The sequence below is a fragment of the Eucalyptus grandis genome, chromosome 3 (genome assembly GCF_016545825.1).
Source record: "Eucalyptus grandis isolate ANBG69807.140 chromosome 3, ASM1654582v1, whole genome shotgun sequence".
NCBI lineage: Eukaryota > Viridiplantae > Streptophyta > Magnoliopsida > Myrtales > Myrtaceae > Eucalyptus > Eucalyptus grandis.
This window is the reverse complement of record NC_052614.1, coordinates 43869892-43885851: the sequence shown is the minus strand read 5'-3', so window position 1 is coordinate 43885851 and position 15960 is coordinate 43869892. Positions and strand designations below refer to the sequence as shown.

At 38.3% G+C, this 15960-nt stretch overlaps 1 protein-coding gene across 3 annotated transcripts; it reads right to left on the bottom strand.

Annotated features, from left to right (window-relative positions):
- Positions 1-7688: 7688 nt before the first annotated feature.
- On the bottom strand, positions 7689-14573 carry LOC104436712 (pentatricopeptide repeat-containing protein At4g21300). Of its 3 annotated transcripts, none has more exons than XM_039310536.1 (5): positions 11787-14573; positions 11057-11267; positions 10896-10963; positions 9241-9684; positions 7689-8228 (listed from the first exon to the last, which is right to left on the bottom strand). In XM_039310536.1, the coding sequence occupies exon 1, from the start codon at positions 14474-14476 to the stop codon at positions 11876-11878; it is 2601 nt and encodes an 866-aa protein (XP_039166470.1). In that variant the 5' UTR covers positions 14477-14573; the 3' UTR covers positions 7689-8228; positions 9241-9684; positions 10896-10963; positions 11057-11267; positions 11787-11875. The 3 variants fall into 3 exon arrangements, with proteins under 3 accessions (XP_039166470.1, XP_018725995.2, XP_039166471.1); XM_018870450.2 differs by lacking the exon at positions 7689-8228 and adding an exon at positions 8593-9011; XM_039310537.1 differs by lacking the exon at positions 7689-8228 and having other exon boundaries at positions 9158-9684; positions 11057-11276.
- Positions 14574-15960: the final 1387 nt, after the last annotated feature.

Below are 15960 nucleotides of genomic sequence, written 5' to 3'. Positions count from 1 at the left end.
TTCTTGGTACCCAAATTTTCTTGGGTCCTTTGGTGTTAGTAAGATAAACAAACATTAGCCCATACTTTCTAATGTGTTTCCATACCATAGGACACTTTTTCAAAGTGATACGTTGCACTTAGAACATCCGAGAGCATTTTCCTCACGTGTTTTACAAAAACTTTCTTGAAGTGATTTTTGTAAACCTCACTCGAAAGTCTTTTCTTAATTCTTTCTTTTACTTTAGGAAAATCAATTAAGGGGATTGTTTCTTCTGTCATACCTAGAGACTTATTGAAGTAAGGTCTTTTTTTAAAGAATTTTCTCAAGTTTTTCGACCTTATAGAAAATTTCTTTGATATATTTGATAAGTCTCTTTTAAAAGCATTTTCTTTTAAAAGATTATCTTCATTTTCTTTAAGATTGGAAATACAAGTCTAGACTTTAACTCTTTCCGCTAAAACATTTTCCTTTTGTTTTAGAGCTGAGTTTTCTTTTCAGTTCGGAAATTCTTTTGAGAAGTCTTAAGACTAAAGCATAGTTCATCAATATATTTAGAAACTTTGACAGAATTTTAAAATCACTTGCCTCAAATTCACCGTCCCGAGTCCGATCTCAGTCCGAGTCTCGGGATTGTGCCATCAGACATAGATTGGCATATTCCATTATCACTTTCTTCACACTCAGCATCACCTGTGTTCTCGGGCTTTGAGAGCTTTTTCGAAATTTTTCAGCTTTTCCTCTCTTCTTCAAAGAGGACAGTTGGTATGTGTCCCTTTTTTTGCATTCGACTACATCTTTATTTGTTCTCATCATTTCTTGAAAGCTTTGTTTCTTTGAGTTGAACCTTCTTCCTTTTCTATTTAGTTTTCTCAATCTTTCTATCATGAGAGCAAGCTCCTCATCGTCCATATCAGTCAGACACGTAATCATCATTTGATTTTAATGCAATGGATTTCTTACCTTGGATCTTCATCTTCATCGACGATAGTGGCATGATTCTTCCGCGTCTCTCTTATCGAAGTCTTTATGTAGATTCCAATCCCTAGAGAGTCCACGCAAAGTAACTTGTTTACCTTCATGTCATACGTATCCTTAGTTATCTTTCTTAACCTTTTTTTCCTATATTGTTCTAGGAAAACAAGTAAAGATAGTTTTGTAATAACTATAATACCTTCCCAAGAAAATTAGATGATAGCTTTTACACGTTACTCAATGATTTGAGAGCCCACTTGGACCAAAATGACCGACATAGCTATGAATCATTTTCCTCGTTATCAAGACCCAATTTCCTATGTTGTAATCGTCTTGAAAAGCACAGATGAAAGATTAATTTAATTTACGAGAACAGGTTATAATATCCTATGCCCGACTATAATTATGGTCGGCCATATATATTTTATTTAATTTTGTCAATGCAATTATTTTATTATAGTGAACATATATCTAGGGGTAGAAAAATTTATCATATATACTTTTGTAATCATAATTACAAATTGAAAATCATACTTACTTTAATTTATATTGGTTCTTTATAAAAACCTCTGTTGTGCTCGCCCTCATCCTATGATCTTTTGTGCCTTTGGCAAACTATCAAATACCGCATTAAGATTTGAGTATAAATAGGATCTTGATAAAAATTGATTTCGGGACAATTTCATAGAAACCAAATAAAAAAAGTATTACAACCTCCACTAAATTGACAGTTTTCGTGATATGCATAATTAATACTCTAAAATGCATATATTTCCTAGTTAAAACATGCCCGAAAAATGCCCGAAAACACAAACAAGACCCTCTCTTTCCATTGCATATCGCCACACACCAGTAACCAAGCTAAACCGTAGTGAAATCACGATCAATTTGATTCATGACAACGAGGGCAAGCAACTATTTTTTTTTAGCAAGGGGGGCATAAAGGATGCTCAACATGAAGGGATAAGAGAGAACCAAGAGGAAAAGAAACGCCCCCAAACGATGCCAGCAGCAGCAGCAGCAAAGTCCAAGGCTTTGTATATCATATCAAAAAGGAAAATACTCCCGACGGACGGTCCTCGTAGACTTGCTCTACTGGCCACCCAAGCAATAGGTACAGGACCACCAAAAGAAACCTAAACAAAACACTGCTTTTCACTAAACAAAACAAGCGCTGTCCCAAAAAGCTCCTCGTTTCCCCAGAAAAAGGGGAACAGGAAATTAGACCAACAACCAAAGCAAAGGACCGGATGACATCTCTGTCCATATTAAGCCATTAAGCATCCATTAAAGCAGCGTGCTTTCCCCCTGCCCTTTTGACGCTGAATGAAGCTTCATCCGCACATAGGATCGCAATTCAAAGAGAAAAGACGTATTCTTGACCATTCTATTCTATTGTACTCTATGCATAGATCAGAAAGGGAACAAGAAAACTATGAATTCTGTCGCGTTTTGATTATCTCCGCCAAAATCAGAATTACGGTGCTTAGTACGCAAAATTCATTGCGGTTTCTTCCTCAAATGATGAGGAAATGGGGCCTCGGTCTTTTCCTTTTTCAGCATCATTATCTGAGGCTCTTTCAAGAACATGACAATGTAGTTTCCATGGACCCATGCGTGAGAGAGAGAGAGAGAGAGAGAGAGAGATATAGAGATAGAGAGAGAAATGCCCCTCCTGATAACATTCTTACTCGAAAACAAACAAATTTCTCACTCACATGATCAGGATAAATCCACACCAAAAAAGAAGAAAGAAAGAAAGAAGAAGAAGCGATTAGCAGAGTTGCAGATTGAGCCGTCTCGCCAATATCACCATCACCAAACCACTATCATCAGTCACTAATCTAGGGAGGGAGGGAGGGAGGGAAGGAGAGAGAGAGAGATAGAGACAGTCACGTGTGCATCGAAAAGAAAAACTCTCAAGAACTAGGCCTGACTGGGAAATTACATTGCTGCATTATCACAAGTATATCCTAGGAAAGAGAGAGGGGGGCAAAAGAAAAAGAAAAACACTCGAACCACACCCAACATTGCAGCCGCCGCCGCCGCCTTCCGCCGCTGTCTCCGCTGCCGCGACCATCGCCGGCTGGACCAACCCAACAGTGCATAGGCTTCTCTCTTCAATGGCGAACGATGCGAAGATGGGCTCTTGTTTTCTCAAGTGCGGTGCAGTTCCAAGAAAAGACCCCATCGCAGAGCTCTCTCATCAGCAGCAAGCTCACGAGATCTGTACGAGTCTCCGCTCTCTCTCTCTCTCTCTCTCTTTCTGCCCAATTTCTTCTTTGGCAAGAGAAGGGGGCGTCTTCGCGGTGACGGGTTCTTTTGTCTCATGTGGAAATAAGCGTCCAAAAGAAAGTCTGTCCCTTTAATTTCCGGAGAGGAGGCATGAGAGAGAGAAATTAGGCTTCGAGTGTTGTCCGTGCGTGCGTGTGCGAGAGAGAGAGAGAGAAAGAGAGAGAGTTATTGTCTGTGTGTCTCAAGACATAGTGAGGCCAGGTAGAGCAAACGTGACAGAAAGAGAGAGAGGTGTTGTGGCGTGATTTGGTAAAGATCAAAGGGAGCGGGAGGGGGCGTTCTGATGGCCCCTCCTCGGACCCAACCTTCCAAGCAAAGACGCAAGTCTGAAGACCTTTTCCGCTTGTGCCGTGCCTCTCTCTCTCTCTCTCTCTCTCTCTCTGTCTTCAGAGAGAGAGAAAGGGAGGGAGGGGCCATTAAGCTAGATTTGCGCAAGCAACCTCTCTCCCCCTTTTTCTCTCTCTCTCCCTTTTCCTGTGTGCCCTCCAATCTTCCTGCTATTTCCACGTGCCACTCCCAAGTTTGGGAGAGTTTCTTACACGAACCTCGTCCCGGAGTGGGCAATGTGAGAACTATCAAAACAATGGTTAGCACTCACCGATTCCATGATCGAACAGAGTCTAGGCAAGAAAATGCTCCGAGTTGGACTCGACTATACTGTGATGTTTCGTAAGTAGACCTGATCATACTTGCCAGACCCAACAAGGCCTGAAGCATAAATTGCACAGGCTTAGATAAATAATGTCATTTGTGACCCAAGGCCTTTCCCGCATGACCATTTTCTGAATGAATTTGAAAATATATATGCGCGCACGCATGTGTGATCTAATTTTGGGCAATCATAGGTAAAGGCATTTTACGCTCAATATATGGCCAAGTTTACTCATTTGTTATGTCTATCAGTAAATAACATATTTCTAAGTAGAGGTGCTCAATGGATGGGTTGGGGTCGAGGCCTTATCATGTGTCTAATATTTTTGGGCCAACCTGAGTAGGCTCACAGTGTGGTGTTGGGTAAACTATGTATATAATCATTGAAGTTTAATGAATTTTGCAATCACGTTACTCAATTATTATTTTGATCACCCGATGCTGTTTGATTACACTAGATTTACAAAGAACTTGAAGTAGACAATTATGATCCTCATGAAAAGATGATGGACAATAGAGAAAGGAATCACTACTCAATTTTGGATTCATGAAGTTAGGTCCTAAACAACGACGGGTAGCCATTCTAGACCAGGTCAATGGCCCGTCACATCTAGATTTGGAGATGTCAAATCTAGTTGAACTCAACGTCGTGCAAGACATGGTTCACCCTGAAGTAACAGAAGTTCAGCTACTTCGAGCTTGGTGGCCATGGAGGCCAATTGCCGAGCCTTCACATTAGGAGGTGCTAGATCTAGCTAGGCTGCGATCATGGTAAAGATCGACTTGAGAGAGGACGGGGCTAGCAATGATGCAGCTTGTGGAGTTGAGCAACGTTGGCATTTGCAAATTCAATAATGAAACCAAGGAGGTATAAGATTTGGTCAAGGAGAAAAAAAAGAAAGAAAAAGAGAAAGAAAGAAAAGAAATCATCAAGTCAATAGAATTAACTAGAAAGATGTCGTTTTGAGTAAATTTGTTCACATCAAATCATTAGAAAAGTAAATTTATTCACATCAAATCATCAGAAGTGACATGTACAACGACACCATGTTAGAAATTTAATGTGAAACTTAGGTGAATAAACTTGAATACATTAATTGGATTGAAATGTTTAAAATGGAACGTAGATTTATATAACATATTTAATTATTTTTATTGGGAGAAGTACAATATATTTAAAATGGAATTGCGTCACGCCTTTGGAACTTCATCTCAAGAGTGGGCCGCGTCACTTCTAATAGCAAATCGGGAAAATGTCGCTAATTTGAAGCAGCCGGGAGACAAAATCATGAAAGAAAAAGGGCGTGTTTGACAATCTGTCCCCATTTATGGTTTTTTTGTTTTTTTTGGTCTTAAAGATATCTATGATTGGCACACGAGAATTTTCAATGTTTCCATCATTATGTCAATATGTTCCATATTCTAATTTAGAAAATTGGGATGACCCACCATTCTCAGTGGTACATATTTCATCTTAAAGACATAATTTGCTCACTTCGGATGCTTCAATGCATATGTGATTTTCAATAAAATGGTCATGACAAGTGAACACGTTGAAAAAATCATTTTCCTTGCAATAAAAATTTATTTTATCATGACAAACAAACAATTATGGTAAATTGTGCTCAATGAGATAATTAAAATCGTCATTATTCATTAAGATGTATTTGAAGTTTACATCCTTATTAAAAAAAAAAATAATAAGATACATTAATGAGTTGCAAGCGCATATGTACATAAAAATATATAGAATTGTGATGTGTCGAGTTCACTAAATTGCAAATTGATTAAAGTATTGAAGGATCCAGACATAAAGCCCATAATACACTTGACTTTATGAAGAAAATTTCCATCATTAGATAGTCACTTCTGATAAGATAGACTATCAACAGGAATCTTTGCAATGATATAAGAAAAGCTCCCTCAACACGAGTGACACCACAACAAAAATAAGAACAGTTGTTAAGCAATGGTATGAGAAGAGCTCTCTTGACATAAGGATGATTGGTGTTAGAGTGGGTAAGTTCCAGATCTAAAACCTGAAACTCGAAACTTACCATATTTGCCTTGGAATCGATTTTTGAATATCTATATTTATTTATTTTTAATTCAGTTTTAGGTTCCACTTGAAAACCTATTTTTCTTTTGTTCATTTTCTTGATTTTATTTCTCATAATAAAATAATATGAATAATAAGATGATTCAAAGTAAAAGATAAACAATAGAAATCCTTATCGGCCAAAAGCAACAATATATAATATGAGCACATATTCATGTATAATTATAAATAATAAAAAGTTCAAATGTGTAATATAAAACATAAATTATTAAAACTCCATCCATCATTCATCCATAAAAATATTATTTCAAATTCTAACCACTAGAAAACAAAACAAACAACATAATTGAATTTGCATTAAATATATAAGACCCCAGGTTAGAGGTTAGAAACAAAGAAATTAGGGTTTTTACTTTTTTTCAACTTTATGAAATTGGTTATGAAATCAGTTTGATTCCCAAGTAGTCTTCACTCAGATCTAGGAACTAGGAATCTAACCTATTTTCAAGGCGGTCTGATTTGAAATCCAAGTAGAACTGATTCGGCTACACATCCCTTTTTAAACAACAAACGAGAAAAGCCCATAATATTAGTTATTACATTATGAGTAACCAATACTTTTTAAAAAGAAGTATTACAAATACCCGATGCTACTCGAGCAATCAAATAAGGAAATGTTGTGACTCTCAGTGGTGCACTGATTATTCTCATGACATGCACAATTGATACTTCATAAGCTGAACATCTTCTTATTAAGTGTTGGAAAAGCATTGCCGAGGCAATCGTTAATGAAATTCTACTGATTAAGCATGTTTGATAAGTAAAGGAAAAAAAAACATGTTTGATAAGTGAGAGTAGGCTCCTTAGCATGTAAACGAAACACCCAATTCCTTCCTGTCCCCTTTCCATCATCTGCAATTTTCTGTCCTATTGTCACTTTGATTTATCGAACCGAGTCGATTGGTGTCACTGTCATATTCACACAGAAGACGCAATCTCCAAGCTTCTGCGAGCCCTTCCTTTAAATGAACTGCTACAGCATTAAATGAAAACCCCCCACCATTTCTATAGATATCTGCAAGTAAATTGGGGACCAGTAGCGACTGGTGATCTTGGCCTGTCGCTACTGCTGTTCATAGCCACATGGGTAAGGTGACTTGTCCAATTTTGATTGGTAACTCCACTTCCTGTAAGTCTGCCACGGCCTCTGATATATATATATGTATGTATGTATGTATGTATGGATCTATATGATTTTTCTTTATTTCTTTTTCACCTACTAAAAATTGTGTGGGTATTTGGAGATACATTTATTAATGAATTCGTGAAACCCCACGATAAGGGCTAAGGGTCTTTTAATTTAATCTCAGCATTTAGATTTCATAAACTTTTTTTTTTTTTTAATGATCAGGGAACACGGGAGGAGAGCCACTACTCCGACGTCGCACTTAAGATCCCGTGCGGCCAGCAGGATTCGAACTTTTTACTTAATATTTTCAGCACTTTGAGTCTTTTAAGACTTTGTAAAATTCTGTAGTTATTTGAGGCATTTGCAATTTTGTATATTTTTCTAATTTTTTGAAGAAATGATTTTCTTGTTATATCGGTAAGAACGTGAAATAAGAGCATATTGAATTCGAAAGGTCGTAATAGATAGGCTTTAGTCATACATATGGAAGATATTTAAGGAGAAGAGAAATGGAGATAGAGAGATGTTTGGGAGAATACAAAAAAGAATTAAGAAGAAATAGAATTTGAAAAAATAAATATTTGGGTGACATTGACCATCTGCGACTAGTTGTGTGTAAGGACAACTGATTTGTCAAAAGCATGTAATAACAGTAAGTCATCTAATGCTAAGATGACTTGAACAAATCCTAAAACTTTTTACAAAATCAATGGAGGTATCATGACTTGAAAATGGAATTGATAGAGATATGGACCCAATATCATCTTGCTTCGCGCCTATAGTAGACGTGTCGGTAATAGAGGTGATTGTTGCATGGGCGTTGGGCCACCCGAAGTTGTTTCCCAAGCTTGACTAGTCAAGAGGAAAAAGTAGGAAGCTTTTGCAAAAGTGGCAAGACTAAGTTCAACGAGCAACTTCTTCCATTTTTCTCTCCTCCACATCCGGAATGATTGCATCTGATGGGCTCATCACAAAGCTTTCGAGCTCCTTTTTACCACCTCCAACGCCATTGGCTCTTCCAATAAGTTCAATCTCACAATCCTTGAGAATTCTCTTTCTATCCCTCTTTTCCTCCCAGCCCTGTAATCGATCTCTCCAGTCAGAGCTCGGGAGTTTGCAAAGTTAAGCTTTAGATATTTAATAGTACAAGAGTATTGGAATCGTGATATAAGTATTATAAGATATTCAAAGTTCTTATACACTGTCAAAGAAAACTCAACAATCTAACAAAGTAAAGCTGCTAATGCAAGACAAACATTGCATGACTTGACATCATTTTCAGCCATTAATGGAGCATTTGGTAATGCTCCTGGAACCCGTGTTTTGTTCTTTTGTTCCTCGGAATAGAAATGAAACGGAAACATGTTTGGTAATTTTTTTGTTCCCGGAAATAGATTTGAAACAGAAAAAATAAACAAAAACAAAATTGTTTCTTATTCCGGGACCAACTCAAAAAACAATAAATAAGTTTTTTCCTTTCTTTCTTTTCTTTCTTTCTCTTCCTCTCTTCTTCCCCTAGCCGATCGCCGACCTCGATGTTGGCCGGCGTCTAACCGGTAAGGTCACCCTGAGCTCGCCGACCACCGGCAAGACTTGACCTTGCCCAAATCTAGCGAGATGACGCTAACCTCGTGGTGGCTTAGCCTCTCCAGATCTAGGTGAGGTTGAGCCTCACTCGGCCATGGCGAGGCTCAACCTCGCTTGGCCACCGCAAGGCTCAACCTCGCTAGATCAGGGCGAGGCCACCTCGCCTAGCGATGGCAAGGCTCTAGGGGAACTAGCCGATGGCTGGCGAGGCTCCCCCGAGACCGACAATCCCCGTCAACTCTCGTCTGGCCGGCCATGGCCAAGGTTGGCAGCCGCCTAAGAGGGAGGAGAAGAAAAAAAAAAAAGAAAAGAAAAAAATGCAATAAAATTATTAATAAATCAAAAGAAATTTTAAATCACAAAAACATTTAGGGTCGTACTAAACGTATTTTTGTTTTGAGAACATAAATTTTATATAGTTATCAAACGCCTTAAAATACTCGGAACTATTCCGAGAACAGAAATAGGAAAGAAAAAAAATTGTTGCGGAGAACAAAAATGTTACCAAAAGCACCCTAAATCATGCAGGTTCTGTCCAACTCGATGGCCGTGGTTCGCAAGGTTCGCAGTGACCTGGACTTGGGCAAATATTTCACTCAGTGCATTATTGTTGATGTAGTTAAGATTCCATGTCGTAGCCTAGCCACAGGTGGTATTTTTCTGAAAATCATCGTTGGCACATGAGTTCATCGTATGATTGCAAGTTTATATGTCCATATCAAAATTTCTGGACCAGCCGGAGGAACTTGCCTTGTTGGCGTTGCGAGGGTGCCATCACCTCTGGAGAAGCCTTCTCCTAGTGCTCAGCATGACTCCCTTACACAAGATTTTTCTCAGCCAAATCGAAGCAATCTTCAGGAGAGACCTTTTATGCCACTTAGAGAGTCTGAATTAGATCGTTCCCATGAAGAAGAATCTCAGGTTCACCAATGGGCAGAACACCATTATCCTGCCAATGAGAACATCTTCAACAATTAGTCAAGACCAGATGAAAACGGCACATTCTGACCATAAGTTTTCAGCAAGATGCTTCTTTATTTTAAAATTCCAATGTTTATGTAAACTGATCGTCAGACATGGAATTTGCACTGTCATAAGTAGAAACCACCAAGAATAAGAGTAAAAGGATCAATGGAAATGAACTGATGGATATGCTAATATGAACCAAGCCCTGCTTTGGTTGAGCGAATTTATCAGGAAGGGTTACTTTACATGTCAGTTTAACATTAGAATCCGTGTTTTCTGGTTCGAAATTGTATTAAGCTGATTGCAAAATGTACTTGTAAGCATTGATAGAGTAGCTAGACTATCACTATAACTAAATTTAAGTTTACCCCCACCCTTTTCTAAAATCTAATTTAAGAAAAAATGTCCAGAAAGTCTAACTATCCATACTACCAATTGTTTTTTTCAGTAACCCAAAACCCAAAAGCTCACCACTCAGTAATCATCATTCTTAAAATAGAAAAAGTAGATTCTAGACTCTCAGAAGCCCTCAAATTCTCTCCTCCAAATATGATAAAATTGTCAGAGGGATAGCAGCAAGTATCAATCTGTTCTTTTTGTTATTTACAAAATAAATTATTTTCCAAGACTAGAATTCTTTGCTGGCACAGCAGCCTTAGCCACTGAATGCCTTCAAGTCCCACCGATACAACATTCTCCAGCACTCAATCTGAGGCAATGAATTGGGATGTGGCCAACTGGCTAAGATACGCACTTCCACCAAAAGCATCAAGCACATTGCAATCTACAGTATAAATTCCAAAACTAGATTACTCTCTTAAACAGCCTTTCAAACAAAGAAGGCAACTTTTACAGAAATCTAGACTCTCTAATTAAATTTACACGGAAAATTAGGATCCCCTGGGAAAATTTTAGTAACAGCTTACAATAGAATGAGTTGGTCGAAAAAGTCAGATTCAAGGTCAGGGTCCATCTGACTTTGTCTTCCCCCTGAACTACACAACTTAAATTGCAAGGAAGGTCAAAGAAGCTGTGAAAGAGTTCTATTGCACCATCCTAAGCCAATAGAACAGATATCATAACACCATTGGAAGCAAATTCCATTTGTGGTAGAAATCATTCATAGCAACTATGTACACTATGTCTAGACTACATAGCTCAGGAAAAAGTTCATTTAAGGATGAAGCGTATAACCTCCGATGCCAATCGATCCAAGCCTGGGCAAAGATTCATTACTTGATCCGTCAAGATGAACCAAACCCCTATAACAAATGCGTTAGTAATTATTAAGCATTACTGCTGACACGCTTTCAACTTTAAGCACATGCATAAAAGTAGCAACCCTCAAAATAAACCTTTTTGACTTTAATGCTTGGAACAATTTTTTTCTCTTTGAGCAAGCAATGTCATGCTGACTGTTCTTGAAGAGTCCCCACAATATAATGGTCCAAGAGATGTATCCACTCAATCTGGGGTGGTCAGCAGACGTTGTCTATAGGCATATTGATAGGCCTCAATATTGTCTGAACCAATAGATGCTAACCTTTTCCATCAGATTGCATATTCCTGCAAGAACTGGAAAATTGCTGTTAAAATGTGGCCTGAAAGCATCAGATTGCCAATGCTCAGGTATTGTCACTTGCATAAATCCTGCCAAAAACAAATCCTATTGTAGTATAAGGTCCCTTAGTTAGATGATGGTGCCACATTCACATCCACTTCGTATATGCCTCATATAATGCATTCCCAAGGTAACTATATAGGCAGAAACTAACTAAATAGCCCATGTACCCAAAATAAGTCCTGCAAATTAACCTCAATGATGGAATTCTAACATAAAAAAGAACGCAAATTTCCACATTTAAAAAATAAAATAAAATAGTTAACTTAAATTAACCAACCATAGTTGACACCGAATCATCCTATAAATCCTCAACTTTCAAAACAACTTAGATGTTATCTAATGGACTTCTCTCCCACAGTAGCAGGCTATGTAATTTAAATAAAATTTAAGGAGTGTTAGAGTAATTTAATTAAAAATAGAGTTCGCCATCTGTGTATTGTTTCTGAAAACAATGACAGTACCTTTCCACTGGCTAATGTGAAAGTGCATGCTTCAAACTGGTAATGCAATTTGTTATAGCAAACAAGCCCCTGTACTCCTCTGTTCCAACTTATGTTGAGTGAATCTGGCATAATGAAACCTTTTCAAGAGCATTAATCCCTTCTGTTTGTGGGTGCCTTGGAATGTACTGTTGAGTTACATAACCCTCTTTTCTCAGCTCTGATAGAAGAATTTCCAGCATTGAATAAATATGAGCAGATTGCAGGTGAGTTTCATCAGCTGCAACAAATACATGGGTCATGTTGTCAACCTCAATCCAACTGCGTCCAGGTACCTTTTTAACTCCTCTTTCTTTCATTAAACTTCGGGCACCAAGGGCACCACCCCAGTGGCCTGCACCAGCATGCACATTTGAAAACAACACATAGTATCCAGAATTTTCAGGCTCCATTTCAAAAAGATATCTTGAAGCTACTTCAGCAAGATCAACGTTGCCATATAAGTGACAGGCACCTAGCAATGTCCCCCAGACACCTGCATCTGGGGAAAATGGCATGCTCTTTATGGTTTTAAAAGCTTCATCCAAGCGACCAGCTCGTCCGAATAGATCTACCATGCAGGCAAAATGCTCCATCTTTGCTCGAATTCCATACTTTTCTGTCATGCACTGAAACAACTGTATTCCCTCATCAATTTGGCCCGCATGACCACAAGCAGATATTATAGTCAGAAATGTGACATCATCAGGCTGGATACCATTCTCTTGCATTTCATAAAACAGAGAGAGACATTCGCTTAGGAGACCATGACTTCCATAAGCAGCAATCATACTATTCCATGAAACTTCATTCTTCTCATCCACCATGTCAAACACACGTCGAGCAAATTCCAGGTGACCACATTTAGCATACATGTCTATGAGTGCAGTCTCTGCATAGATATCATGGCAAAACAAACATCTTGTCATGTAGCCATGGATCTCCTTCCCATGATAGAGTGCAGGTAAGCTTGCACAAGCAGAGAGACTAGATGAAATGCTAACACTGTCACACTTGATTCCATTCAACCCCATCTCGCGGAAGAGTTGGATAGCTACTTCAGGTTTCCCATTTTGGGAGAAGTTTGTGATCATTGAGTTCCAGCACACAACATCCTTCTCAGACATGCTCTTAAAGATTTGATGAGCAATATCCAGTTGCCCACATTTTGCATACATATCCATAATTGCACTTGAAAGATAACATCTGCCTTCAAGACCTCTCTTGAGAACGTATCCATGCAATTCCTTCCCAAGTTTTAAAGAAGCCAAACCAGCACAAGCTGGTAAAATGCTGGCCAGAGTTACTGAATTTGGATTTAATTTTCTATCAAGCAACAACCTAAAGATTTCTATAGCATCTGAATTCATACCATTAAGCACATATCCAGAAATCATGGCTGTATAGATGACTACATCATGAGTGACAGTCTCTTTCTTAAACAACTTATATGCCAATTTCACATTGCGACACTTAAAGTAAACATCAATTAGTGCACTTTTCAAGAACACATCCAATGGCACTCCATTTCGCATAACATATCCATGGACTTCCTTTGCATGTTTCAGATTTGCTGATTCAGTAATTGAAGGAAGGAGGCTTGAAAAAGTAATGGAGTCTGGTTTGACACCACAATTTAACATTTCAGTGAACAACAACAGAGCCTCACCCATTAGTCCATTTTGAACATACCCAGAGATGATGGCATTCCACATTACTACATCATGCCGCAGCATCAGATCAAACAACTTGCGTGCCTCATTTAAGCACCGACATTTTGAGTACATTGCCAACAACGTATTGGCTACCGGAGAATCTAAATCCAACGCGCATCTAAAAGCAAGACCGTGGAGTTGAGAACCGAAGCCAATCATCCCTTCCAGGGCACAGACCGACAAAATGCCAGCAAATGTTACCGAATTTGGCTTTATTTCACCATTTCTCATCTCCATAAACACTCTCACAGCGTTCTGCGAATCCCCATTCTTCAGATAACCATTGAGCATCACATTCCATAGAACACAGTCTTTCTGAGGCATTTTGTCAAACAGATTCCACGCATCACCTATGCAACCATTCTCCGCATAGAACTTGATCACCGAACTAGCAACAAACATATCAACCTCCCCACCCATCAAGTCAATCATGCCCTGAACCAGTTTATGGGAAACAGCCTTACTCATACTCTCGCAAGCCTTGATCACGAACGGATACGTATACCTATCAGGGTAAATCCCACACCCCAACATCTTGAAGTAGAACGACAATGCCAAACCGAACCAGCCCAACTCGGCCAACCCTCGGATCATCCAATTCCACGGCGCAGAACCCGGCACCTCCTCAAGCCGATAGAAACAGTCCTTGGCAGCCAAGAAGTCACCGCAGAGGACGTACATGCCCAAGAGCTTCGGACCCAGATGGCCGCTCCTGCGGATACCGCGAACGACCGACTGGGCATGGACTTGCTTGCCTCTCTGAAGACCGGCAGAGCCGGAACAGGTCCCCAGCACGGAGACGAAGCTGCGGCCGGCGAGAGCCTCCTCTGTTCCACGCTGCGATGAGAATGGTGGGATTGCTGCGGCGGGCAACGGGTTGGCGACGCTGGGAACGAGCGTGGCGAAGCATCTGCGGAGCAAGATCGCATTTTTGCTGGTCATGACGAGCGCAATCATCTTGCCATTCTGGCCGTGCGCCGGTGTGGACGGTGTAACGACCAAGGTTTTGAATCGCAGGTTGGCAAGATACGAGGGAATGCTCAATTGAAGTCGTAGTCTGAAATTTGGAAAATGGATATCTGCACCATAAGGCTTAAAACTTATGGTAAAAGTGAAATTGAATCATTCCATTAATATTGTCAATTCATTTAGCGGAAAATATTAACATTGCATTTTTAAATTTATTTATTTATCATACGCGACATTTTTGTTACCTTTTTGTTAAATAATAGTAAAAAACTTGAAAAAAGCTAAAATATTTTAGAAATAAAAAATTGTGAACAAAAAAACAAGGGCTCATTGAAGGGACCTAGGCGGCGGAGGGGTGGCAACCCTCACTGGCCATGGCCAACAAGGTCGCTGCTCCCTTTAATGGTGGCAATGGTGGCGGCACCCATCCACAAACCCTATCCCTTATTTTTCTTTTTTTTTTTTTTTTTTCAATTTTATTTTTAAATTTTTTACATTTTTTTAAAGTTTTACTATTATTTAAGTAAGATTTAAAGCAAAAGGTAATAAAAAATGCAACATAGGAAAAATAAATTAATTTTAAAATGTTACATGAATTTTTTTTCATTTGAACAAATTGATGATATTAACGAGAAGACTCAATTAAATCAAGGGTTAATATCTTAAAAAAAAACCCCAAACTAGTATAATTATAACAAATTTACCCCAAATTATTTTTTTGACAACCAAAAACGTCAAAGCGATATATCTTTGACAAATTTGCCCTAAATTGGTACACTTGTAACAAATTTATCCTCTATTAATTTTCATTAAATTTTACTATCAAATTATTAAGTTAAATGATATGTGACAGTTGGCTAGTATATCAATTTAAGATTTTACACTCAATTTATCACAATTTATAATTTTTGTATTTTTTTTTTGTGATATTAATCCAATTTAGCGGAGGGTATATTTATCATAAATTTACCGGTTTGGGATTTTTTGCGGTCGAATAAATTAGTTTGGGGTAAAATTGTCATAAATGTACCGGTTTATGGTTTTTTATGGTTAGTTAGAGTAAATTTGTCACAAGTATATCGGTTTAAGATTTTTTATGGTCAAAAAAATATTTTGAGGTAAATTTGTCACAAATATACTAGTTCGGGGTTTTTCAAAGTATTAACGACAAATATTAAGACTCAATTGCATTTTTTGAAAATTTAAAAATTCAATTATATTTTCACGATAAGTTTTAGGCCTTGTAGTGTACATATTCCTTTGAAAAACAAAAAAGAAAGAAAGTTATTGTACTTCTCAAAGTTTGCATAGGGAAGCCTTGTGCTGTGCATAACATTAGTCAGTTAAATAGGTTTTGTCTTGAAAAGAAATGAGGTTCGCCGATGAAATAACCATGTATTTCGAAAAATCAATCGTTAGGTTATTTTTCCAATTATTTAAATAAGAAAAACAGAGACTTTTTTTAGGTCGGT

Excerpts from the sequence above, each read along its gene's own strand:
- LOC104436712 (XM_039310536.1), bottom strand. The coding sequence starts at position 14,476 with ATGATTGCGCTCGTCATGACCAGCAAAAATGCGATCTTGCTCCGCAGA.